This window comes from Nicotiana attenuata, unplaced genomic scaffold, assembly GCF_001879085.1.
Source record: "Nicotiana attenuata strain UT unplaced genomic scaffold, NIATTr2, whole genome shotgun sequence".
NCBI classification, from domain to species: Eukaryota; Viridiplantae; Streptophyta; class Magnoliopsida; order Solanales; family Solanaceae; genus Nicotiana; species Nicotiana attenuata.
Window position 1 is genome coordinate 48,492 of NW_017671986.1, and position 26,011 is coordinate 74,502.

At 38.9% G+C, this 26,011-nt stretch overlaps 1 protein-coding gene across 1 annotated transcript; it reads left to right on the forward strand.

Annotated features, from left to right (window-relative positions):
• Positions 1-4,517: 4,517 nt before the first annotated feature.
• LOC109211190 (serine carboxypeptidase-like 42) lies at positions 4,518-8,603 on the forward strand. The gene is made up of 10 exons (XM_019374692.1): positions 4,518-5,066; positions 5,871-5,978; positions 6,079-6,171; positions 6,267-6,359; positions 6,794-6,879; positions 7,006-7,284; positions 7,376-7,509; positions 7,689-7,781; positions 7,872-7,989; positions 8,066-8,603. The coding sequence occupies exons 1-10, from the start codon at positions 4,820-4,822 to the stop codon at positions 8,231-8,233; spliced, it is 1,419 nt and encodes a 472-aa protein (XP_019230237.1). The 5' UTR covers positions 4,518-4,819; the 3' UTR covers positions 8,234-8,603.
• The last annotated feature ends 17,408 nt before the right edge of the window (positions 8,604-26,011 follow it).

The following is a 26,011-nucleotide window of genomic DNA, read 5'->3' on the forward strand; positions in this document are numbered from 1 at the left end:
CTTGGGACCTGGTCCCTTTACCATCTGACAAAAAGGCAATAGGCTGCAGGTGGGTATACAAAGTAAAGCATAGGTGTGATGGCACAATAGAAAGGTATAAAGCCAGACTTGTTGTGAAAGGCTATACCCAACAGGAGGGTGTGGATTTCACAAAAACTTTTTCTCCAGTGGTTAAGATGACCACAGTGAGAACCTTGATTGCAGTAGCAGTGAAACATAGTTGGGCAATGTTCCAGTTGGATGTCAATAATGCCTTCCTTCATGGGGATTTGCATGAGGATGTCTATATGCAGTTGCCACCTGGGCTAATGGTAGAGGCACAAATAAGATTGAGTTGGTGCACATAACTCGCTCTCAGGAACGTTTTGAAAATTTTGCCACGGGTGGTTTTCTTTACAATATGTATGGAGATCAATAGTAGAATTATCTACACCTAAATTCCCATAATTCCAAGATGTCATGTTTCTCAAATCAACAGTTATAAAAAAATACCAAGAAAAAACAAAACAAAATAAAAGTTCAAACTTGAACCCTAGCAATATATACAGCTACAACTACACCATTAGTTCCCCGGCAACGGCGCCAAAATTTGATCACGCCCAACTATGCCTTATAAAAAGGACAATGCGGTCGTTGCAAATATAATCCGGTTTACAAGTCCGGAGTCGAATCCCACAGAGAACTAAGGTTTAACCACAGCTGTTCACTATCACCAAGAAGACAAGCTTGAACAATTCCTAACTTATAGATATTAAGATTCTTGTGTTTAACTACTTAACTAACAAATTAAAATAGTAAATTAACAACTAAAGATATTGAGAGCTAGAGAAAAGATTAAGGAGGTCTAGAGTTATGATTTCCCCAATTGTCGGAATCCTTCCTGCTATGTCTTCTATAATTTCGCCTAAGTATTCTCTACCGATCATGAGCACTCTTATTACCGTAAATCTCTCCCGAGTAATTACGACAATTTACTAGACGTACTCTCCCGAGATACGCTAGCTGGCTTTTAATACAGCTCACTTTAGATCGCACCCAAGGCTTCGTTATCCCTAATCCCGCCTTTAAACCCTCGGTTATTGATCTCTCATATACTTTGGGAGTGGTGTTGTTCAACAATTACCTAAATATGCACTCTGTCCCGAGTTATGCATACTAAATAGGCACAGCTAATTGAGAGCTCTTCAACCAACCACAATATAAACATAGCTGAACAAATAGAGAAAAGCTATGGCTCAATTATATAAAAACATAACAAGAATTTATCCTACAAAAGGTTCTATCAAAACTCTAGATAACAAATTAGCTATTCATAATAGTATGTAAAACTACAATACTAAAAGTCATAACCAACAATGAAAAATAGGAAGAGGAAGGAAAAACTCGTAGAAGAATTCTCCGCCTTGCTCCCAATGTGTTCTTGCCTCCAAGGGTGTTGTCTAACCTTAAAGTAGTGTCTCTCCGCCTCCTTAGGTCTAATTTGTGTCCAAAATATGTCCTCTTCTTGTTCTTGGCCGGCCTCCTTTGTTTAATATAGGGTTTAGGACTTAAAATCCCATGTTTTGCACTTTAGTCCCTGAAATTTTCGCTTCCTGCCGCGGTTTTGCCGCGGTCGCGGTGGAACCGCGGCCAAACATGCCCTCTGATTCTTCAGTTGTCCGCGACCATCTTCTACCGCGGTCGCGGAAAAACCGCGGTTTTTTCATCCTGTTCCGTTTGGAATTTGGAAAAACGTAAAACATGAAAGTTGTAGCCCTTTGAGTTAGCTTTCCAACCATATATTGTGGAGCCCAAATAGAGTTCTGAGCCAAAAAGTTATGTCTATTTTACTAGACAGTGCGCAATATGCCTCCTCAAGTCTTGGTTCGTACTTAATTATCAAATTTGACCTCCGAACACGATCCCGGCTTAATTCCTTCAGCTTTTACTCAGACTTCAAAGCTTCAAATCACTTAAATTCATTCCATAACATATATATAGCTCGGAATCACACCTACAAGGCATAAAACACACAATTAGTGCAAAACACTAGCGATTAAAGCGCAAACTCAATTAAAGTGCAGTAAATTCGAGTGTAATAAGCGACTAAAATATGCAATTATAGCCTATCATCAATATCCTATACTCAGAATAAAATATTTGGATAATGAATTTAAAATTCTTCCTTATATTCTTTTGTAAGTATATGATCCAGCTTGCAAATTCTTTACATTTGCAAGGTACAATAATCTATTAATTCGGAATTGAGTGACAATTTTTCGATAGAGCTGGCAAATTATATTTTATATGTTCAAAAGTTCGATTATCACAAGGTTATTTTGTTTGTTCTACTCTTGTATGCATCGTTTATAACTAGGTAAAGGTGTCAAGATTCTAGTTTTTTCTTCTTTTATAATGTAAAGGAGTTTATTTCACAATAAGGACCTCAAATAATTTATTTTAAACCAAAAAGATGTCTCTTTTAGCTCCCTTTAATTCAAACTTGAATTGTGGGGAAATTATTGGCTTCACTTTTTTTGTTGCACTGTTTTGAATTATTTCACCTTTTCTTCACCTCCACTTCTATTTTTTAATACAAAGAGAATAAAATCAATTTATTAAACCAAAAGGTAAAAAGCAGGTGTTGTCCCTATTTTCACTGTCTATCGTCATTAATAAATGAAACGGATTAAATTATGTCAAATAAGAACATGTTACTCGTATAATTTTCGGCTAAGATTTTTCCCGTGACCCCTACGATTTAATCAAATAAAATTATTTGCTATTACTTAGTAGCTTGTCCTATTTATTGGAGCTTATGTCGATTCATACTTAACTTTGATATGTTAAAGTTTTTAAATTTAATTGAACGATCAAACATCTAATTTCCCATATCAATTCCCCTTCAATCAAGATCTTCTATTTCCTTTTTCCTACTCCAACCATATACCAACACCTAGTGGCGTAGCCAGAATTCTTTCAAGGATGTTCAAATTTTAAATAAGACAATAATTTTCTTTTGTCGATAAATGGTGCGCCAAAATTTTAAAGCAAACTACGCAGTATTTAGCTAAACAATAAAAATACTTGCTAGAGCTATAATTATAAACCAAATTAACATTAGAAAGACAACAATAGACATTTTATTAATAAAAGTAAACATAAAACTAAGAAAAAGAGAGAGTCGAGAGAGCTTGTAGTCTGAAAAGAGCTTTTGTTGAAGAATTTTTTGTAGAGCTTGACTTTTAAATTGTAAAATTTGATAAAGAAATTACTTTTAGCTAAAAACTACTTTTAATATTAGTTGTATATATTTACACAAATTTTAAGTTTTAAAGTTATTTATTAGGAAAAAATTTAGCTTGAAAAAGGGTCAAATAGACCACAAACGGTGGTTCCGTTTAGTTCTGATAAACAAAATGGACAGATAACTTTGAATCCGTGAACAACACATTACTTTGAATACTTTGGACCGCATAGCTACCTCACTCAATTATGTTAAGGGCGTTCAAAACATAACATATAACCATTTAACTTGTGGCTACGCCAATGTCAAAACCACTAAATAATGATAAAAATAGAATTTAATCAGGACATCTAATATTAACCGTGTAAAATATTTTTACTCTATTAATATAGTTTAATATTTTATAATAAGTTGATTGGTTTATTTCCTAGTTACTATTTACATTTATTATAAAAGATTATTTGTAATTACCTCTTCAGTGATATTATTAAAAAGGAAAAGGATCAAATTTTCACTAGCACTATTTTTGGTCTAAACTTTCTATTGTCATAAGAAAAAAGTTCATTTTTATCCTCGATCCTAAACAGAGCTCCTATAATTATTTTTTTAACCTTAGTCAAAAGTCGAGGAATAAATATGAATATTCTTTCTCCAAAATTTCGGACACATGGACTGCAACCATTTCATGTTGGAGCTTCTTTTAAATGGTAAAAGCTAATACAAGACCATTTGCTAATATTAAAAATATAGATGAACTAAGTTCTCATTTTGCCATAGATTTTGGCTTTATTTTTTCAGAATTTTTTTGACAACATTGTTTGGAAAATAAACTTTAAAAATTATCAAATTTCCAAAAAACTGATTTAGGACAGTTTTAGGGTGAAATTTTTTCTTCCACTCACAAAACTTCAACTTTTATTCTAATGAAATGCGTGTTCAAATACAATTTTAACTTTCAAAAATTTAATTTTTCAATATAACTTCAAAAACTCTTTTTTCAAATTTCAATTAAATCTATGTCCAAACAACAAGTGGATAATATATGGCTTTTGTGCTAATACAATTCTGATATCAAACAAAACAAAATACATGTATTACCTGCCTTTGTTGACTAGAATAAGCTTTCTTTGATTCTTGAAAAAGGCCAATATAGCTCTCAATAATTCTCATAGGGTCATACCCCTTACTCACCTAGGGTGGTTCATTAGGGTGGGTGGTGTACTACTCATCCACTGGACACTGCAAATCTGCAACTTTCTAACGTCTACTATTTCTTTCTTCTCTACTATAACAAACACTGTCTAAAGTTTACTGTAAAGCTTGCAAAATCTTTATTAAACACCACCGCACTTACTCACCAACCCCATCACAAAACCTGCACACTCTACTCACGTTACTCATTCCTTCCTCTCTTTCTTGGTTAAATTCTATATATAGCAAAATTAATTGCTTTCTGTTTGAAAGTATCCCGCAATTCACGTGCTATTATCCTCTCCATTTCCTTTTTCTGTTATAAAGTTTTGTTTTTTTTTTTCTCTCTTTCTTTTATAAGAGAGCGAGTGAGTCAAATTTGAAGCTAAAGTTTGAATCTTGATGAGGTTTAGTGAGATGGGTATGTGGTGGTTTTGTGGATTGGTGATTGTGAGTTTAGTAATAGGAGCAAAAGGGTATCCAGAGGAGGATTTAGTGAAGGCATTGCCTGGACAACCTAAGGTTAGTTTTAGGCAATATGCAGGGTATGTGGATGTAGATGTAAAAGCTGGGAGGAGTTTGTTTTATTACTTTGTTGAAGCTGAGGTGAATCCTGATCATAAACCGCTCACTCTTTGGCTCAATGGAGGTCTGTTTTTTACTTCTTCTTTTCCATTTTTTAAACAAATGTGCCTTGGAATTTATGTGTACTTTCATATTGCTTGGAGTTCGAGCTTTTGTTTTTTGTTTGTTGCGTGTCATGTTTTTTTAACTTCAATGTTTTAAAAAAAGGAAACAACTTTCTTGTTCATTTTTGTACTTTGTTTTTGCCCCCCCCCCCCCCCAAAACCCCCTCCCTCTCCTTACACACACTCTATATATTTGTGCGTATTCAATCTGAGTACTGAAAGCAGACGTTAATTAGTCTGCAGCTACGTTATCACAAGCTAACAAGATGTTAAGTTTGATAGTGAGATGGAACTTACAGCAGTATTTGGACTGAACTAATTTTAGAACTACAAAAATAAGAGTAAACTTATACTGAGATGGAATCTCAAACTTGTTGAACTACACGGGAGTTCACTCAAATTGAGTGAAAGCAGTGGCGGAGGCAGCATTTCCGCGGAAGGGTTCAAAAAATAAAAAAGTTACAAAAGAGATTGTAGCTAGTGGGACTTGAACTAATGACCTTATGAAAGTTTTAAACCCCTTGACCACTAAGCTATGCATTTGAGCTGCATCAAAGGGATTCAAAACATAATATATAGAGGTCTTTCCGCCCCCTGACCCCCCCTAAATCCGCCCCTGCTTTTATGAGTAAGCCTGATTGAACTAGTGAAACGAAGGCAGAATCTTGCAGAGTTATATTTCTTTTTTCCGGATATTTCTTAAATTAAAATGTTGTGAATTTGGTGAATCAAGAACAATAAAAGGTCTTATCTTTGTGTTTCAGGCCCAGGTTGCTCATCAATTGGTGGGGGTGCCTTTACAGAGTTGGGACCATTCTTTCCCACAGGTGACGGTCGAGGTCTTCGAAGAAACTCAAAATCATGGAATAAAGGTATGCTCAGTAGGGTTGAAAGAGCTGATTACTACATGTTTGTTTAGAACAATATGAGTAAAGATAATGAACTCACCACTTCTTCTCTTTTGTACACTAGCATCAAATCTCCTATTTGTCGAATCTCCAGCTGGAGTAGGCTGGTCATACTCGAATACAAGTTCAGACTACAACACCGGTGATGCAAAAACTGGTAAAAGAAAAAGCAACAACGATGTTATGATCATGCATTAGTTGTATTTAATCCTAGCAAATAGCTGAAATTTAGCCTACTTGCTTCTGTGGCAGCAATGGATATGCATATATTCATGATGGAATGGTTGAAGAAATTCCCGGCATTCAGATCAAGGGAACTATATCTCACAGGAGAAAGTTATGCAGGTCAAAGACATTTAACAATCAAACTTATCTCCTGTTCTCATTTTGAACTATCAAACTTATTAAAACTATAGTATATGTTTGTAATTGCTGTTGATGAGAAGACTATATTTTTATAATTGCTGTTGATGCTTGAAGAGAATTGTAGGAATTCGTTTTAAAAATTGTCAGCGCCTTATTCAGAGAAAAACAAAAATCTGTTGCTGGATTTAGGCAACAGATTGTCTTCTAATTATTTTCATTTAGCTTGTCCTTCTTCAACTGGTCCCTAAGGAATCCTGTGACGTTTAGACTTGTCAGGGAAAGGGGATTTAGTCCTAAGCCCGTGCTTAGCAGGATCTGTCGTTAAGAAATGAGATTCGTGATTCTGTTCTGTTCTTTCTCTTCTGCTGGTAATATTCCTCTAGGCTGACATAGTTTTATCTTCTCTTGTTCAGGGCACTACATTCCACAATTAGCTGTTACTCTTCTTGACCACAACGAACATTCAAAAGAATACAAGTTCAACGTTAAAGGAGTTGCAGTAAGCAAACTATACCTCTCTTATGCATGCCTTTATTTATTAATTTCTTTATCTTCATATTTATGATTTATCTGGAGAAGTTTTCTGTGGGTATATGCTGGTTAAATGTTTCATTTTCTTTGTCAGATTGGGAATCCACTCCTGAAACTTGATCGTGATGTTCCAGCAACCTATGAATACTTTTGGTCTCATGGGATGATTTCTGATGAAGTAGGGCTAGCAATTATGAATCAATGTGACTTTGAGGATTATACCTTTGGCAGTCCACACAATGTTTCACATGAATGCAATAATGCCATATCTGAAGCAAACGACATTATTAGTGAATATATAAATAACTATGATGTGATTCTTGATGTGTGCTATCCGTCCATAGTGGAACAAGAGTTGCGATTAAGGAAAATGGTACTTTAAATTTGGTTTTCTTCATTCACTCAACTTCTTTATATCTGTGTTTATGCTGGAACTTAATAGTGCTTTCTTTCCCCCTTTGCAGGCTACTAAGATGAGTGTGGGTGTTGATGTGTGCATGAGCTATGAAAGGCGCTTCTATTTTAACCTTCCGGAGGTTCAGAAAGCACTTCATGCAAATAGGACCAACCTGGCGCATAGCTGGTCGATGTGCAGCCGGTAAGTGTGTAAAATATCAAGTTCATATAAACAGACACACAATAACTGATTACATCTATGATGTTACTATTTCACTAGCAAATTAGAACCTTTGACTTCTATGATTTACCTACTATGTCAAAGGCCATAAATTTCAATGAACCGTTTGTATTGCTAATGGATTCTTACTTCTATTGCAGTGTTCTGAATTACAGTGACGTAGACGGGAACATCAATATTCTTCCATTGCTCAAAAGAATAATCCAAAACCATATTCCTGTTTGGATTTTCAGGTAAAGATTCCAAACCTACTGTCCATAGGTTTGGTCCATTTTCTTGTCCTAGAAATAAATAGTGCTCGATTTTGAATTTTCTTGCTGCAGCGGAGACCAAGATTCTGTAGTGCCATTGCTTGGCTCCAGGACCCTTGTACGCGAGCTAGCTCATGACATGGGGTTCAAGATTACAGTCCCATATGGAGCTTGGTTTCACAAAGGACAGGTAATGTAAAATCGAATTCTTTCTTTCCAACAACGCTGATGATGAGTGTAATCAACTGTTTGTGTTGTTTAAACAGGTCGGAGGTTGGCAAACAGAGTATGGCAACTTATTGACCTTTGCCACTGTAAGAGGTGCTGCACATATGGTGCCATATGCACAACCTTCAAGAGCTCTGCATCTGTTTAGTTCATTTATACGTGGCCGGAGGCTCCCAAACAACACACGTCCCTCCATCGACGACTGAGAGAAATCCACGATTGAGCACTTCAAGAGGATAATGAACATTGGGGACTTCATCTAGGAAATATAAAACAAGAAAAAGCAAAATCATTGCCTTGGTAATTGGTTCTGAAGTAGCTAAGCATTTCCTAGATTAGCAGTGTGATAGGGGGAATATGTCAAGGGTTCTCTATCTTCAGTATCTTTCTTTGAAATATAAAAAAAAGGGAAGCAAAGGCAAAAAGAAAAGAAAGAAGAATTGGAAGCCACAGCTGATTTCTTATATACTGTACCAATTTTTTATTTTTGTTTACCCCAAAATTGGGTATAAATTAAATTTGTACGCGGTTTAAAGGACACGTGGTTTAATTCAACGCGAACAACTAAGAATAGCAGATAAATGAATTAAAGACGAAATAAACGATCAAACCAATTGCAATGTTGTGACCAAGCTTGATCTTATATTGAACAGTGAACTCGTCCTCGATTGGACCTTCGGTTCGAGCACAATCGTGAATGAAGAATAGAACAAGTGAGCAAAGTTCTTAACAGTAGCTAGAAAGTAAAAATAAACTTTTATTGCTTTGGATTGCGTGTTACAATGTGTCAGATCAAAGAAAAACTTCCCTTTTATATAGTAGGATAATTTCAGTCCTAGTACAAGTTTTTTTCCGGTAATTATTGATCCATAGTTGATTCTGAACGACATTCGCGCCGCAATGTCCGGTTGAGGGCGATTATTACATCCCCATCAGTCGTGCATAATCGTCCACTGCGTCTCCCGCGGTCTAAAAGTTATACTTGGTCCGGGGTGCGTTGCTTTACCGTGTCTGATGTCGGATATATCGTCTATCCTTCCCGGGTTTAGATACGATGGGTCTCTGGCCCCGATTACAATCTCGCAGATCCGCGTTCCCCCTTCGTTCTTTCATCGGGGAATCGGGGTTGGCATTGCCCCTAATTTTACCCGTACACAGATAGTCCCCTCGTTTTTCGGAGGTAGATTTATCGAAGCGATGGGAAGCGAAAAGTGAACCCCGATTTCTTCCTTCGTACGTTACCACCGACGAAACGTCCCATAAGTCGCGTCGTTCTGACTTGAGACACGTGTCAGCCGCCAGTTGATTGTCCTTGAATGTGAAACGTCGCGCATTGATTGTTCTTCCCCTATAAAAACTCTGACCCTTTTTCACTTCTCCACTTTTCGATTCCAGAAGTCTTCGACTTACCCTCTGTCACGACCCAAAATTCAAACCGTCGTGATGACACCTAACCCCACCCGCTAGGTAAGCCAACTAATAATAAAACACAATATAATAATACTGAAGTGAGTCAAAAATGAGATAACTGAATTTTATACAACTCCATAAGGACTGGTAGTACAAATCATGAGCGTCTAAAATTTAGATTTTTACAAGACTGAAGTGAAACAATCACAACACCTGTTCGAAATGTAAATGAACATAATTCGAATCTAATGCTACCAAGGACAAGTGATAGCCATAATTGGAGAGTAAGTACATCTTCTGATCCAGCTCCCGCCGTATGCAGCAACATCAACATCCAACATCTGCACGCAAGGTGCAAAAGTGTAGTATGAGTACAACTGACCTCATGTACTTAATAAGTAACAAACATAACCTTAGGTTGAAAGTAGTGACGAGCTAGGACAAGGGTCAGAGTCCAACTCCAATAACCGCAACAGTTCATAATAGTATAATAAAGATGGTACAAGAAATAACTCAGCTCATTCACAGTTAGGGAAAATAGGCAAGCTTCTAAAGTATAACAGTATATCCCAAATCTTTCACCGAAAACCCCCAAAAATATATGAGTAAGTTTGAAAACTGTGATTTCCCCAAAAACCTTTCAACAATAAAGTAGATGTTTCATTTTCAGATAGCATGAGGAGAATACATCTCTATGCCTACATGTCAATATACAGGTGAAATCATGAATGTCACCAGAAATCGGGTAGCAGAAGAAAATGCATATCTATGCATGTATCTCAGGTATGCATGTAAAATGCAATGCATCTCAGTGATGAACTCATGTAATCACACTGTCAGAGCACTCAATCACTCAGTACTATACGGGGCAGGTCCAGCCCAGGGAAGATCCATCCCTCAATATAAATAGTGACTGACAGTCAGTCACTCAGTACTATATAGGGCCAATCCAGCCCAGGGAACTCCATTCCAAATATAATATCCACTGCGCTCACTGTGGGGGTGAAGACTCCGGAGGGGCTTCTTCAGCCCAAGCGCTATAATAAGCCAGATCCAGGCATAAATAAATAAATAAAAATATGTTGCGGCGTGCAACCCGATCCCTTAATTATCACTCACAATCAGGCCCTCGGCCTCACTCAGTCATTAATCTCTCTAGTCTCTTCGCTCACAATGCTCATGCTAAGCGGCCCTAATAAATGATACGAGATGTGACAATACACGATAACAGAGACTGAGATATGATATGTAATGATAAATGCGACTGAGTACATAACTGCAATTAAGTAAAAACTCAATAGCAAAGAACGGCCACTATGGGTCCCAATAATACCAGCATATAACTTAAACATGATTTCTAGCATCAATTACAGCTCAGGTGCTCTAACACATAGAGTACAGTAAAAATGTTTAGATAAGATAGCTACACAGTTCCATGGAATCGACTAAAACACAATTTACACGATGCACGCCCACACGCCCATCACCTAGCATGCGCGTCACCTCAACATCCATCACATATTACGTATTTCGGGGTTTTATACCCTCAGCACCAAGTTTAGAAGCATTACTTACCTCGAACAAGCCAAATCCAATACCGAGCAAGCCAAGCGATGCTACAAAAATGCTATCTCGCGCGTACCGACCTCCGAACGGCTCGTAACTAGCCAAAAGCAACTCAAATACATCAAATAAAGCCTAAGGAAACAGTTCCAAATGATAAAGGTCGAATCTTTAATCAAAATCCCAAAGTCAACCAAAAAGTTAAACCTGGGCCCCCACCTCGGAACCTGACAAAAATCACAAAATCTGACTATCCATTCAATTACAAGTCCAACCATACTAGTTTCACTCAAATCAGACTCCGAATCGATGTTCAAAACTCAAAAACTCACTCTAGGAAACTTTAGTCAAAACCCCCCATTTCTCTTTTGAAATCATCAACCAAATGCCAAAATCGAGGATAGATTCACGAAATATGACCAAACCGAGTAGAGAACACTTACCCCAATTCACGTGGTGAAAATGAGATAACTGAATTTTATACAACTCTCCAAGGACTGCTAGTACAAATCATGAGCGTCTAAACTTTAGATTTTACAAGACTGAAGTGAAGCAATTACAGCATCTATTCGAAATTGATGTTCTAAACGTCAATATCACACAAGAGGGGGGGGGGGTGATTTGTGTGGTACCCAATTTTCGCTCTAGAAGAACCTGGTTCTTCTAGGTGTTCTAAATACTACTATTTGCGGAATGATAAGTACATAAAATAAAGAACACAGAGATTTTTACGTGGAAAACACCTGGCTCAAAAGGTGAAAAAACCAGGACCTACTACTCAGTAGGATTTTCCCAAACTTCCACTAATATCACTGAGCCAAAACAGCATTTACAAAAACTCTTTGTAAACCTAAGGATTAACTCTAATCCCGTTGTAGCACACAGCCTCAACTGTTGCAACAACTTCAAGTTAGCTTATAACTTGAACACTCTAAGTACCTAATACAATTGCTTCTATGAAAGCTGAAAGGTACAACTTTTAACCACCTACTACAATTGAACTAGAATAAAAGAGAGACACAATGGAATTGGTTCTTCTATCTCGTTCAAGTAGCTTCAGGAGTGTACACTCAAATCTCACATAAATTGCTTGCAAAATCGCCTTGCTCTTTTGCTCTCAATTTAGTTTAACTTCTGCATTTGTGCAATACCTGTAAAGAGAACAATCACTGTCTTTTAATAGGTTAGTAATCAGAGTTTGATTGGGACTCAATTGCTGATCTTCTATCGTAGTTGAGTCCTTGAAGATCTCAAACTCCAACACTATCTTTATCCGGATTGTGTTCTCTTCATATACGGAGACTTTCTCCCCTTATCCAATATGCAACCTTTTCGATCAGATCAGGAGATATTGCTGCTTGATCAGTAGGACTTATCTCCTTTACGTGCATCTCACATGTATAGGTTGATCATGACTGTGCTTCACATGATGGACCTGGTCCATGACTGAGTTCTTTTGTCATTCTTCAAAACTTCACCTGTTCTTGGGCCAACAAATTCCCCCTTTTTGATGATGACAAACTCTGCGTGTTTTACTGATTCGAAACCTGTAAGAACTCAGCTTAACCATCAACACTAAACTTAGAAAATTCACTTATCATCAAGGACCAGGTTAATTAGGTTATAAACATCACTTATTTCAGAATATGTAAAGCACAATATCTCTTCCCCCTTTTGGCATCATCGAAAAGTTGCATACACAATGTGAACCCCAGATTTTAATAAATACTCATGGCCACTGGGGCAACTGCAAGTGCAAGCTTGGTGCAATCATCAGTAATCTAACAAACATATTTAAACTATCAAGGTCAGAATAATCATTAAACAAGAGAAAACAACAGTTGTCATTGATAGAGATATGTTGCCACCAACAATCCACAAAAAGAAATAAAAACATTCAACCATGAGCAAAAAAAAAAAAAAACAGAAAAATCCCTAATCTGGGTCACTGGGGGTACTAGACAAGTTCAGGAGACAAGTGCTAGGAGTCCTAAGGCTCGGAGGAACTGGAGGGTTGAGTTTGGGGAAGATTCAACATGTTCTGACGAATTCCATCATTCTTCTCCTTTTCTTTGGCAAGCTCAATTCTAAGACCATCTCTCTCAGTTTCCACTTCAACCACGCGAGCCTTGAGCCTAGCAATTTCAGCATCCTTAGCTGCACATTCCTGAACCAGAGTCCTAACTTTGCTGTTGATGGGTGTCTTCAGAGATGAACCAGGTTCAACTGGGATGGCATGGACCGGACAGTCACAGGCAAGAAGAGTTTTGATGCCAGAGTGTTCCTTGCTCGAGGCCATTTCCCGTTTCTTCAGAGGCACATTTAGCCTGTCCAGTACTGTGGTCAGTATGAAGCCATATGGAGTAGCATGAGCCTTGGAACCATTTATAACGTTGTCTAGCAGTTTGACAATGAGTGCAGGCCAGTTGATATGCTTTCCTCTCTCCAGGCACTCCACAAGAACCAGGTCCATGTAGTTAGCAGTGTGCCTTCTCTCTTGTCTGGGCAATAAGAACTTGTTGACAAACTCAAATACAACCTTGTGCTAAGGCCTCATCTCACTTTTCTGCACAGCCCTGGCTTTATTCACTTCCTCTGAATCACAGAACCTCTTGGTGATTTCAAGGGCAGTAGGAAGGGAGTCCAGGCATGGCCACCTTTGCTTAGTATAGTCATCAAACCCTTCAGAGGGTATGTCCAGAATCTCTCCCAGTTTCTCTGCATCAAACTGCATTGGGACTCCCTTCACCAAGCTACTAACAACTCCATCCTTAACAGCAGCATTTTCCATAAATTCAATCAGCTCATTTCTGGCTAGCCTACCATCCATTTGAAGGACTATGTCCTTCCGTCCTTGAGAAGCTAAAGAATCTACCAATCTCATCATCCCTGGTTCCACCAGGTCCCTCAACAATCTACCTTTTAAAATCTTCATTCTGCCAAAGATGGCAAACTTGTCCTGTTCCTTCTCAGAATCATTCTTTTCTTCTTCTCCACTCCAGTCATCATCATCTGAAACTTTTGTTTGTTTAGCTTTCACTGCAGATCTTGTCCTCTTGGCTAGTGTGGGTTCAACATCCACAGGCGCAGAAGAAGACTTCTTGGAGGAAGTCTTGGGCTTTTTAGGCTTGGGTGTAGGAACCTCCACTGTTGTACCCCTTTCTTAATGGACCAGTTCCATCTCCTCTTCCTCAACAGCCTCTGAGGATTCTGCAATCTTTCCCTTTCCCTTATCCATTTTCTTTTTCTTACTTTCTTCTAAGGCTTTTTGTAGATCAGCTTCACTCTGTTTTACCCTGCTTCTTGTGGCTCTACCCCTAGGCACTGAAGAGGCAGTAGGTGTAGGAGATGAAGCTTTTCTTTTCTTGGAAGTCTTGGGAACATTTGGGGCTTTTGTTGTGGGAGCTCTGCGTTTCTTTGGGTCATAGCTTGCCCCAACCTTCTTCAGTAGATCAGCTAGGGTCTCTTCAGTAGATGAAACAGGTTCATCTCTATACATTCTCAAATGAACCAACCCCTCAGCAGCTTCCCCAGAACCACTTCCCCCTGACTTCATGCCACTCTCTTCTAACCTCTCTTGTGCAACTCCACATATAGCAAGAATGCTCCCTTCCCATTTCCCCTCTCTTCACCACATGCACCCTCTCTCTCTTTTTCTTTTTCAAGATTCTTTTTACCTCCACTCCTACGTATCTCAGGCACTTCAACATCCCTAATGGGTCCAACCAGAACAAACCTAGTCTCTATGTTTTCATTCACAGATGAACTTACCTCAGTAGGGGATTCTTGAGTCTTCTTAGAGTTAGAAGACCCATGTCCTTCCCCCTCAGTCGCTGATTGATATGATTCTGACTCAGAGCTGGAGTCTGAATTTGGAGTTTTTCTTTGCTTCATTTGGCTTGCTTTCAACCTTTCGTTTAAAACCTTCTCAAAGCCCCAGATGCTACAGTCTTTCAAGCAAGCATTTTCTGCCTTCGTAGTCTAGGTTTTGAGATCACTGGGTGGAGTAGATGAGGATAAATTTGAGAGAGTTGGTGGTGGAGGAGATCCAGGATGGTCTTGTGGATTAGACATGATTGTTGATTTCTTGAGAGAATTTGGGAGTTTTGGAGAAAAGGGCAATTGGAAGTGAAGAAGAGTTTTTGACGGTTTTGGAATTATGATGAAGGCTGGAGAGATGGTGTGTATTTAAAGAGAATTAGACATTTAATCAGTAACGACAGCTTTTTGCAGGGGTCAAATAGGAGTCTAATCAAACTGAAACTCCAGAATTTAAATGATCGATTTGGCTTCCCTAGATATTTGGCAAAAATTACGGTTTAGAGTTCTAGGATGGACGGAACTGGTTCAATGCCAACGGATAGAATTTTCTAGGAATTTGACAAGTATAGGACTTCTGCTCATGATTGAAACGTTAATCTTTCTAATTGTGCAGAGTATAGAAAACATACCTGAGCTTTCATATGAGCCCATACTGATGAACCAGGTTCTTCATTTAGAACTCTCTTGAACAAGCCTCAAATGCCATAATAGAGAAAAATTTGTGAAAGATCAGTGAGTCATATAAACACATGTCACAGGAGTATACTAATTAAAGTATGAAGCTGAGTAAGAATTAATCTAGATATTTGCACAAGTTTAGAATTCCTAGCCAAACTTTTTTTTCATCATTTTTTTTTCAATTAATTTTTTTTCATTGTGCATTCTGAACTGGACCTATTAGGTGATCTTAATCATCCCTAATTCCAACCTGTTCCTCTCAAATTTTTCTCTACTCAGTGCTTTAGTGAAGATGTCAGCAATTTATTTATCAGTAGCACAGAATTCTATGGAGATCAATCCTTTCTCATAGTTATCTCTTAAGAAGTGGTGCCTAATATCTATGTGCTTAGTCCTCTTATGATGAACATGGTTCTTTGTCATACTTATAGCACTAGTGTTATCACAGAATATAGGAATGCAACCAACTTCAATGCCAAAATCTACCAGCTGCTATTTGATCCATAGCAATTGAGCACAACAAGAAGCAACAGCAACATATTCAGCCTCAGCAGTGGATAAGGCCACTGAATTTTGCTTCTTAGTAGCCCATGACACAAGACATGAACCAAGGAAGTGTGCCATACCTGAGGTGCTCTTCCTATCCACTAGGAAACCTGCATAATCAGCATCAGCATATCCTACTAGATTGAAATTACTACCTTTGGGGTACCAAAGACACAGATCAGTGGTGCCTTTCAGATATCTTAGTATCCTCTTGACAGCAGTCAAGTGAGACTCTTTTGGATTGGCCTGAAAACGAGTACAAAGCCCTACACTGAAAATAATGTCAGGTCTGCTGGCAGTAAGATATAAGAGTGAACCAATCATACCCCTATACAACTTTTGATCAACTGATGAACCAGGTTCATCAATGTCTAATTTAGTGGCAGTTGCAATGGGTGTGTCTATTTCTTTTGATTCTTCCATTTTAAACTTTTTGATAAGCTCTTTTGCATACTTCTGCTGATGGATCATGGTTCCATTAGGACTTTGTTTGATCTGCAAGCCTAAGAAGAAGTTAAGCTCACCCATCATACTCATTTCAAACTCACTCCCCATTAGTTCTGCAAAGTTCTTACTTAGCTTATCAGCGGTGGCCCCAAAGATTATGTCATCAACATATATTTGTACCACAAGGAGATCCTTACCTTTTTCCCTTAGGAATAAGGTACTGTCAATTTTACCTCTTTTGTAACCATGTTCAAGCAGAAATTTGGACAGTCGTTCATACCATGCTCTTGGGGCCTGCTTGAGTCCATAGAGAGCCTTGTCTAACTTGTACACATGCTCAAGACATTCCTTGCTCTCAAACCCTGGAGGTTGTTTCACAAACACTTCTTCTTTCAGGTAGCCATTTAGGAAGGCACTTTTGACATCCATCTGATGAAGAGTGAATTCCATGTGTGCTGCAAAGGCTATGAGGAGTCTGATTGCCTCTAGTCTTGCAACTGGAGCAAAAGTCTCATCATAATCTATGCCCTCCTCTTGGCTGTAACCTTGGACCACCAGTCTTGCCTTGTTTCTTGTAACTGTTCCATCTTCATCAAGTTTGTTTCTGAAGACCCATTTTGTACCAATAACTGATCTGTCCTTGGGTCTTGGAACTAGATGCCAAACTTGACTTCTCTCAAACTGATTGAGTTCATCTTGCATTGCATTCACCCAATCTGCATCCTGCAAAGCCTCAACAACATTTTTAGGTTCAATAAGAGATAAAAAGGCATCAAAAGCACACAGATTCTTTAATTGTGATCTAGTTTTGACTCCAGATGTTGGATCAGTGATAATGTTCTCAATAGGATGAGAACTTTGATACTTGTGAGGTTTCACAACCAACTGGTTTCTACTAGATGTTTCTTCCATGTTCTGTTGCTGAGGTACAAGGTCATGAACAGGTTCTTTTAGGGGGTTTATTTCAATTCCTCTTCGATTAGTTCCCCCTGTCAGGTTGCCCTAAATAGAAGAACCTGTTCCATCACCTGTTCTTTCTTTTGGTGCCACTTTGACTTGTGCTGATGCTTCAGTCAAGTCCTTTACCAATCCAATGGCTTCATCTTCATGTTCTTGTCTCTTAGAAAGAATGTTAGTTTCATGAAATACTACATGTACACTTTCTTCTACACACAAAGTTCTTTTGTTGAACACTTTATATGCTTTGCTATGTGAAGAATATCCGAAGAATACTCCCTCATCACTTCTGGGATCAAACTTACCTAGGGAGTCTTTTCCATTATTATGCACATAGCACTTGCAACCAAATGTACTACGATGGGATATGTTTGGTTTTCTCCTTTTAAGTAACTCATAGGGAGCCTTCTCTACCATAGGTCTTGTCATGCATCTATTGCTTATGTAACAAGCAGTGTTTACAACCTCTGCCCAGAAGCTGTGAGGCAATTTACTAGAAAGCACATGGTTCTAGCCATGTCTTCAAGAGTTCTGTTCTTTCTTTCAACTACTCCATTTTGTTGAGGGGTCCTAGGGGCAGAGAAATTATGATCTATACTATTTTCATCACAGAATTCAACAAAATTGGAATTTTCAAATTCAGTTCCATGATCAGACATAATGGATGCAAGTTGATTTCCTAATTGTTTCTGAGTTTTTCTAACAAATGCAGTGAACATGTCAAATGCTTCATCTTTGGAGGTTAGAAATAGAACCCAGGTAAATCTAGAATAATCATCAACAAGCACCATTACATATTTCTTTCCACCTCTGCTCATGGTTCTCGTTGGACTACATAGATCCATGTGGACCAGTTCCAACGACTTGGTTGTACTTAGCATTTTCTTGCTTTTGAAGGATGATCTTACCTGCTTCCCCTTGCACATGCCTCACAAACTTTGTCTTCCTTGAACATGATATTNAAAGACCCATTTTGTACCAATAACTGATCTATCCTTGGGTCATGGAACTAGATGCCAAACTTGACTTCTCTCAAACTGATTGAGTTCATCTTGCATTGCATTGACCCAATCTGCATCCTGCAAAGCCTCAACAACATTTTTAGGTTCAATAAGAGATAAAAAGGCATCAAAAGCACACAGATTCTTTAATTGTGATCTAGTTTTGACTCCAGATGTTGGATCAGTGATAATGTTCTTAATAGGATGAGAACTTTGATACTTGTGAGGTTTCACAACCAACTGGTTCCTACTAGATGCTTCTCCTATGTTCTGTTGCTGAGGAATAGGGTCATGAACAGGTTCTTTTAGGGGATTTATTTCAATTCCTCTTTGATTAGTTCCCCCCTGTCAGGTTGCCCTGAATAGAAGAACCTGTTCCATCACCTGTTCCTTCTTTTGGTTCCACTTTGACTTGTGCTGAGGCTTCAGTCAAATCCTTTACCAATCCAATGGCTTCATCTTCATGTCCCTGTCTCTCAGAAAGAATGTTAGTTTCATCAAATACTACATGCACACTTTCTTCTACACACAAAGTTCTTTTATTGAACACTTTATATGCTTTGCTATGTGAAGAATATCCCAAGAATACTCCCCCTCACTTCTGGGATCAAACTTACCTAGGGAGTCTTTTCCATTATTGTGCACAAAGCACTTACATCCAAATGCCCTAAGATGGGATATATTTGGTTTTCTCCCTTTAAGTAACTCATAGGGAGTCTTCTCTACAAGAGGTCTAGTCATGCATCTATTGATAATATAACATGCAGTGTTTACAGCCTCTGCCCAGAAGCTATGGGGCAGCTTACTAGAGCGAAACATAGTCCTAGCCATGTCTTCAAGAGTCCTGTTCTTTCTTTCAACTACTCCATTTTGTTGAGGAGTCCTAGGGGCAGAGAAGTTATGATCTATACCATTTTCATCACAGAATTCAGCAAACTTAGCATTTTCAAATTTAGTCCCATGATCAGACCTAATGGATGCAAGTTGATTTCCTAATTGTTTCTGAGTTTTTCTAACAAAGGCAGTAAACATGTCAAATGCTTCATCTTTAGATGTTAGAAATAGTACCCAGGTAAATCTAGAATAATCATCAACAAGTACCATTACATATTTCTTTCCACCTCTGCTCATGGTTCTCATTGGACCACAGAGATCCATATGGACCAGTTCCAACGACTTGGTTGTGCTTACCATTTTCTTGCTTTTGAAGGATGATCTTACCTGCTTCCCCCTTGTACAGGCCTCACAAACTTTGTCTTCCTTGAACTTGATGTTAGGTAACCATATCACCAAGTCCTTAGAGACTAATTTGTTTAGCTGATTCAGACTGGCATGACCAAGTCTTTTGTGCCACAGGAGGGGATCATTATCCAGCACACTTAGACAGGTTAGTTCATTTTCTGAGAGAGTAGACAAATCTACAATGTAAATATTGTTAACTCATTTTCCCTGCAAAACAATCTTGTCAGTGGTAAGGTTAATCACAAAGCATTTAGTAGAGGTGAATGCTACAAGGTTACCTCTGTCACACAATTGTGACACACTGATCAGGCTGTATTTCAAGCCATCTATCAAGTAGACATTCTCAATGGAGTGAGAGTCTGTCTTACCTACCTTTTCCAACCCCCAATAATCTCACCTTTCTTCCCATTTCCAAAGGAGACATTACCTCCCTTTAAGTCCTCAAGTGAAAGGAACTGGTTCTTGCTTCCAGTCATATATTTTGAGCAGCCACTATCCATGTACCATATTTGGCTACTTCCCTTTACTTGGACCTGCAAAAAGAAATCAGGGGTTAGTCTTAGGAACCTAAACTAGTTTGGGTCCCTTTCTATAGGCAAAGGGATAAATCAAATTCCTTCTAGCCCACCCAGGCAACCTATTTTTTTCTTGAACAAAAGCTTTGTTCTTTTGACTGGCCTTTTCTTTTGCATTGCATTCATTTTTGTAATGGCCGGTCTTGCCACAGTGTGTGCAGATTTTGTTCTCATGAAGAGTGAGGTACTTGCTTTTAGGATCCCACTTAGGTGCTTGAGTCCCATAGCCAAGTCCTCTTTTGTTGCTACTGTGATGTTCTTGTAGCCAGGAGAGTGCATCAGAAGCCTTGTTCCATTTGCAAGTTCTGTCTAGTTCATGTTTTACCTTCCCTAGATCTTCTCTTAATACTTTTATCTGCTCATCCTTCCTGTACAGCTCATCCTTCATTTTTCTTAAGTTTTCTTCTAGGGTGAGATGTGTGTGATCAACTTTCTTCTTTCCTGTTCCTAACTTCAGTTTTAAGTTTTCAGACCTAAGTTCTAGGACACTAGTGTCAAGTTCAAGAACATGGTTCTTCAACTCAGCATTTTAACTTTCACTCTCATTAGCCCTAGACTCTAGATTTTTGCACTTGGCTTTTAGGATCACACATTCCCTAGACAGTTCTTCCTTCTCATTGTTAATTATCTCAGACTCATCAATGAAGTCTAGCAGTAGCTCAGACAACCTTTCTTTAGACAGGAATTTAATCTTGTCTTTGAGATGAAGAATACTTACCTCTTGTTCATCATCTAATTCTCCGATGGCCATAAGTGCTTGTTCATCTCCAGCTTCATCTTCTGAGTCCTCATCTGATGTTTCTCCCCAGGCAGCAACCATAGCCTTTGTTGATCCTTTGTTCCTTTTTGGTTGAACCTGTTCCTTCTTCTTGTTCCTTCGTTCAGCCCTTTCCTTCTTCTACTCAATTTCCCATTGAGGACAATTCTTGATCATGTGATCAGTCTTACCACATTTGTAGCAACCCTCATTGGTCTGTTTCTCAGGAGCCCTTGGTTTGTTGAAGGTTGTACCTCTTGAAGAACCCTTTCCTCTCATCAGGTACTTTTTGAAATCTCTTGTGATCATAGCCATTTCCTCATCCTCCAGATCTAAACCTTCAGTAATTCTAAGAGCCAGACTTTTTTCCTTCTTGGGTGCATCCATTTTCATGGTTTGCCTTCTCAGTTCATAGGCAGTAAGGTTTCCAATTAGTTCATCCAGCTTGAGGGTAGCAATATTCTTTGATTCCTGAATAGCAGTGATTTTGCTTTCCCAAGAGACTAGCAGAATCCTTGTTAAAATCTTCTCAACTTTGTCTTCTTCAAGGATAATCCTTCCAAGAGACTTAAGTTCATTTGTCAGTGTGGTGAACCTTGTATACATCTCTTGGATGGTTTCTCCTTCCTTCATGGTGAAATTCTCATATTGAGAATACAGTAGTGTTCCTCTGGACCTCTACACTTGAGGTGTTCCTTCATGAGCCACTTGCAAAGTGTCCCAGATTTTCTTAGCAGTGGTACAGCTTTGAATTCTACTGTACTCATCTGGACCTAATCCACACACAAGCCATTTCTTGGCCTTGGCATTTTTCTTCCATTTCTTCAAATCTTCAGCAGTGCAGTCAGCTCTTGTCTTTGGCACATCCACTCCTTCCTCATTCTTCTTTGTAGTTGCCAAAGGACCATCAGTGACTATGTACCAGAGTTCATAGTTCTCTCCTATGATATGATCTCTCATCCTGTTCTTCCACCAGGAATAGTACTGACCATTGAAGAGTGGAGGCCTAGCAGTGGATTGCCCTTCCCAGTTTCCGGGTGGTGCACTCATGATGATCTTTTCCTAAGGTGTTAGCCTCTTCAAGGATAACCCGCTCTGATACCAATTGATTTTCTAAACGTCAATACCACACAAGAGGGGAGGTGATTTGTGTGGTACCCAATTTTCTCTCTAGAAGAACCTGGTTCTTCTAGGTGTTCTAACTACTAATGTTTGCGGAATGATAAGTACATAAAATAAAGAACACAGAGATGTTTACGTGGAAAACACCTCGCTCAAAAGGTGAAAAAACCACGACCTACTACTCAGTAGGATTTTCCCAAACTTCCACTAATATCACTGAGCCAAAACAACATTTACAAAAACTCTTTGTAAACCTAAGGATTAACTCTAATCCCGTTGTAGCACACAGCCTCAACTGTTGCGACAACTTCAAGTTAGCTTATAACTTGAACACTCTAAGTACCTAATACAATTGCTTCTGTGAAAGCTGAAAGGTACAACTTTAAACCACCTACTACAATTGAACTAGAATAAAAGAGAGACACAATGGAATTGGTTCTTCTATCTCGTTCAAGTAGCTTCAGGAATGCACACTCAAATCTCACATAAATTGCTTGCAAAATGCCTTGCTCTTTTGCTCTCAATTTACTTTAACTTCTGCTATTGTGCAATACCTGTAAAAGAAAACAATTACTGTCTTTTAATAGGTTAGTAATCAGAGTTTGATTGGGACTCAATTGCTGATCTTCTATCGTAGTTGAGTCCTTGAAGATCTCAAACTCCAACACTATCTTTATCCGGATTGTGTTCTCTTCATATACGGAGACTTTCTCCCCTTATCCAATATGCAACCTTTTCGATCAGATCAGGAGATATTGCTGCTTGATCAGTAGGACTTATCTCCTTCACGTGCATCTCACATGTATAGGTTGATCATGACTGTGCTTCACATGATGGACCTGGTCTATGACTGATTTCTTTTGTCATTCTTCAAAACTTCACCTGTTCTTGGGCCAACAGAAATGTAAATGAACATAATTCGAATCTAATGCTACCAAGGACAAGTGATAGCCATAACTAGAACGTAGGTACATCTTCTGATCCAACTCCCGCCGTACGCAGCAAGATCAACATCCAACATCTGCACGCAAGGTATAGAAGTGTAGAATGAGTACAACCGACCCTAAGTACTCAGTAAGTAACAAACCTAACCTTAGGTTGAAGTAGTGACGAGCTGGGACAAGGGTCAGAGTTCAACTACAATAACCGCAACAGTTCTAACAGTATAATAAATAAGGTACAAAAAATAACTCGGCTCATTCACAGTTATGGAAAATAGGCATGCTTCTAAAGTATAACAGTAGATCCCAAATCTTTCGCCGAAAACCCCCAAAAAAATATGAGTAAGTTTGAAAATTGTGATTTTCCCGGAAAACCTTTCAACCATAAAGAAGATGTTTCATTTCAGATAGCATGAGGAGAATACATCTCTATGCCTATATGTCAATATACATGTGAAATCATGAATGTTACCAAAAATCGGGTAGCAGAAGGAAATGCATCTCAATGCATGTATCTCAGGTACGCATGTCAAATGCAATGCATCTCAGTGATGAACTCATGTACTCACACTCTCTAAGTACTCCATCACTCAGTACTGTACGGGGCAGGACCAGCCTAGGGAAGATCCATCCCTCAATATAAATAGCGACTGACAGTCAGTCACTCAATACTCTATAGGGCCAATCCAGCCCATGAAACTTTCCAAATATAATATCCACTGCGCTCACTGTGGGGGTGCAGACTCCAGAGGGGCTCCTTCAGCCCAAGTGCTATAATAAGCCAGATCCAAGCATAAGTAAAAAAAAAACAAGTTGCGGCGTGCATCCCGATCCCTTAATTATTTCTCACAATCAGGCCCTCGGCCTCACTCACTCATTAATCTCTCTAGTCTCTCGGGCTCACAATGCTCATGCTAAGCGGCCCTAATAAATGATACAAGATGTGACAATATACGATAAGAAAGACTAAGATATGATATGTAATTTTGAATGTGACTGAGTACATAACTGCAATTAAGTAAATAACTCAATAGCAAAGAATGACCTCTATGGGTCCCAATAATACCAGCATATAGCTTAAACACGATTTCTAGCATCAATTACAGCTCAGGTGCTCTAACACATAGAGTATAGTAAAAATGTTTAGATAAGATAGCTACACAGTTCCATGGAATCAACTAAATCACAATTCACATGGTGCACACCCACACGCCCGTCATCTAACATGCGCGTGACCTTAATATCCATCACATATTACGTAATTCGATATTTCATACCCTCAGCATCAAGTTTAGAAGTGTTACTTACCTCGAACAAGCCAAATCCAATACCGAACAAGCCAAGTGATGCTCCAAAAATGCCATCTCATGCGTACCGACCTCCAAACAGCTCAAAACTAGCCAAAGCTCAAATGCATCAAATAAAGCCCAAGAAAACATTTCTAAATGATAAAGGTCGAATCTTTAATCAAAAGCCCAAAGTCAACCAAAAAGTCAAACCCGGTCCGCACCTCGGAACCCGACAAAACTCACAAAATGTGACAACCCATTCAATTACAAGTCCAACCATACTAGTTTCACTCAAATCCAACTCCGAATCGATGTTCAAAACTCAAAAACTCACTCTATGGAAATTTTGTCAAAACCCCCAATTTTCCTTTTGAAATCATCAACCAAATGCCAAAAACGAGGATAGATTCATGAAATACAACCAAAACCGAGTAGGGAACACTTACCTTAGTTCACGTGTTGAAAATCGCCTAAAAGATCGCTTCGATCCGAGCTCCATAGCTCTAAATATGATAAAATGGTTGAAAACCCCGAAATAGAGTACCTATTATTCTGGCCAGGCATTCCTCTTATGTGAACGCGGAAAATTCACCGCCTTCGCGATGAACAAAATAATCTGCCACCAAAATACTCTACGCGTTCGCGTCATAGCCCTTGCGAACGCGATTCACAACAGCTCCAGCCTTATGCGATCGCATCATCCACTTCGCGAACGCGAAGGTAATTTCCCCATTCCCCAGCTTCTCATCTCTGCACTACGCGAACGCAAGCATAAGGAAGCAAACGCGATGCCCGGGCCTCAGAAAGGTACGCGAATGCGGTTCCACTAGCGCGAATGCGATGAAGGAAAAAGATTAGCTCCTTTGATACACTACACGATCACGTCCCAATCTTCGCGATCGCGAAGAAGATCTGAAATACCAGCAACCAGCAGCAACAAGCTGTTAGAACATGAAAAAAATGGCCCGAAATCAATCCGAAACACGCCCGAGCCTCTCAGGACCCCGTCCAAGTATACCTACAAGTCCCATAACATAACACGGACCTACTCGAGGCCTCAAATCACACCTAAAAACATCGAAATGATGAATCGCACCTCAATTTGAACTTGTATGAACTTTGAACTTTCAATTTCCAATACTCGCGCCGAAACATATCAAATCAACCCAAAATGAACCCAAATTTTGCACACAAGTCCCAAATGACATAACGAAGCTATTCCGATTCCCGGAACCACAATCCGAATCTGATTCCTCAAAGTCAACTCTCGGTCAAACTTATGAACTTCCAAAGCCTTCAAATTTCTAACTTTCGCCAATTAGCGCTGAGCCCTACTAGAAATATCCAAATGCAAATTCGGGCATACGCCCGAGTCCAAAATCACCATCCGGACCTAATGAAACCATAAAAAATCCAATTCGAGGTCAAATGATAAAAAGTCAAACTTGGTCAACTCTTCCAACTTAAAGCTTCAATCATGACGTTCATTCTTCCAAATCGATTCTAAATAATCTGAAAACCAAAACAGACGATTCATATAACATATAATACATCATATGATGCTACTCAAGACTTCAAAGAGCTGAACGTAATGCAAATGCTCAAAATGACCGGTCGGGTCGTTACACCCTCGA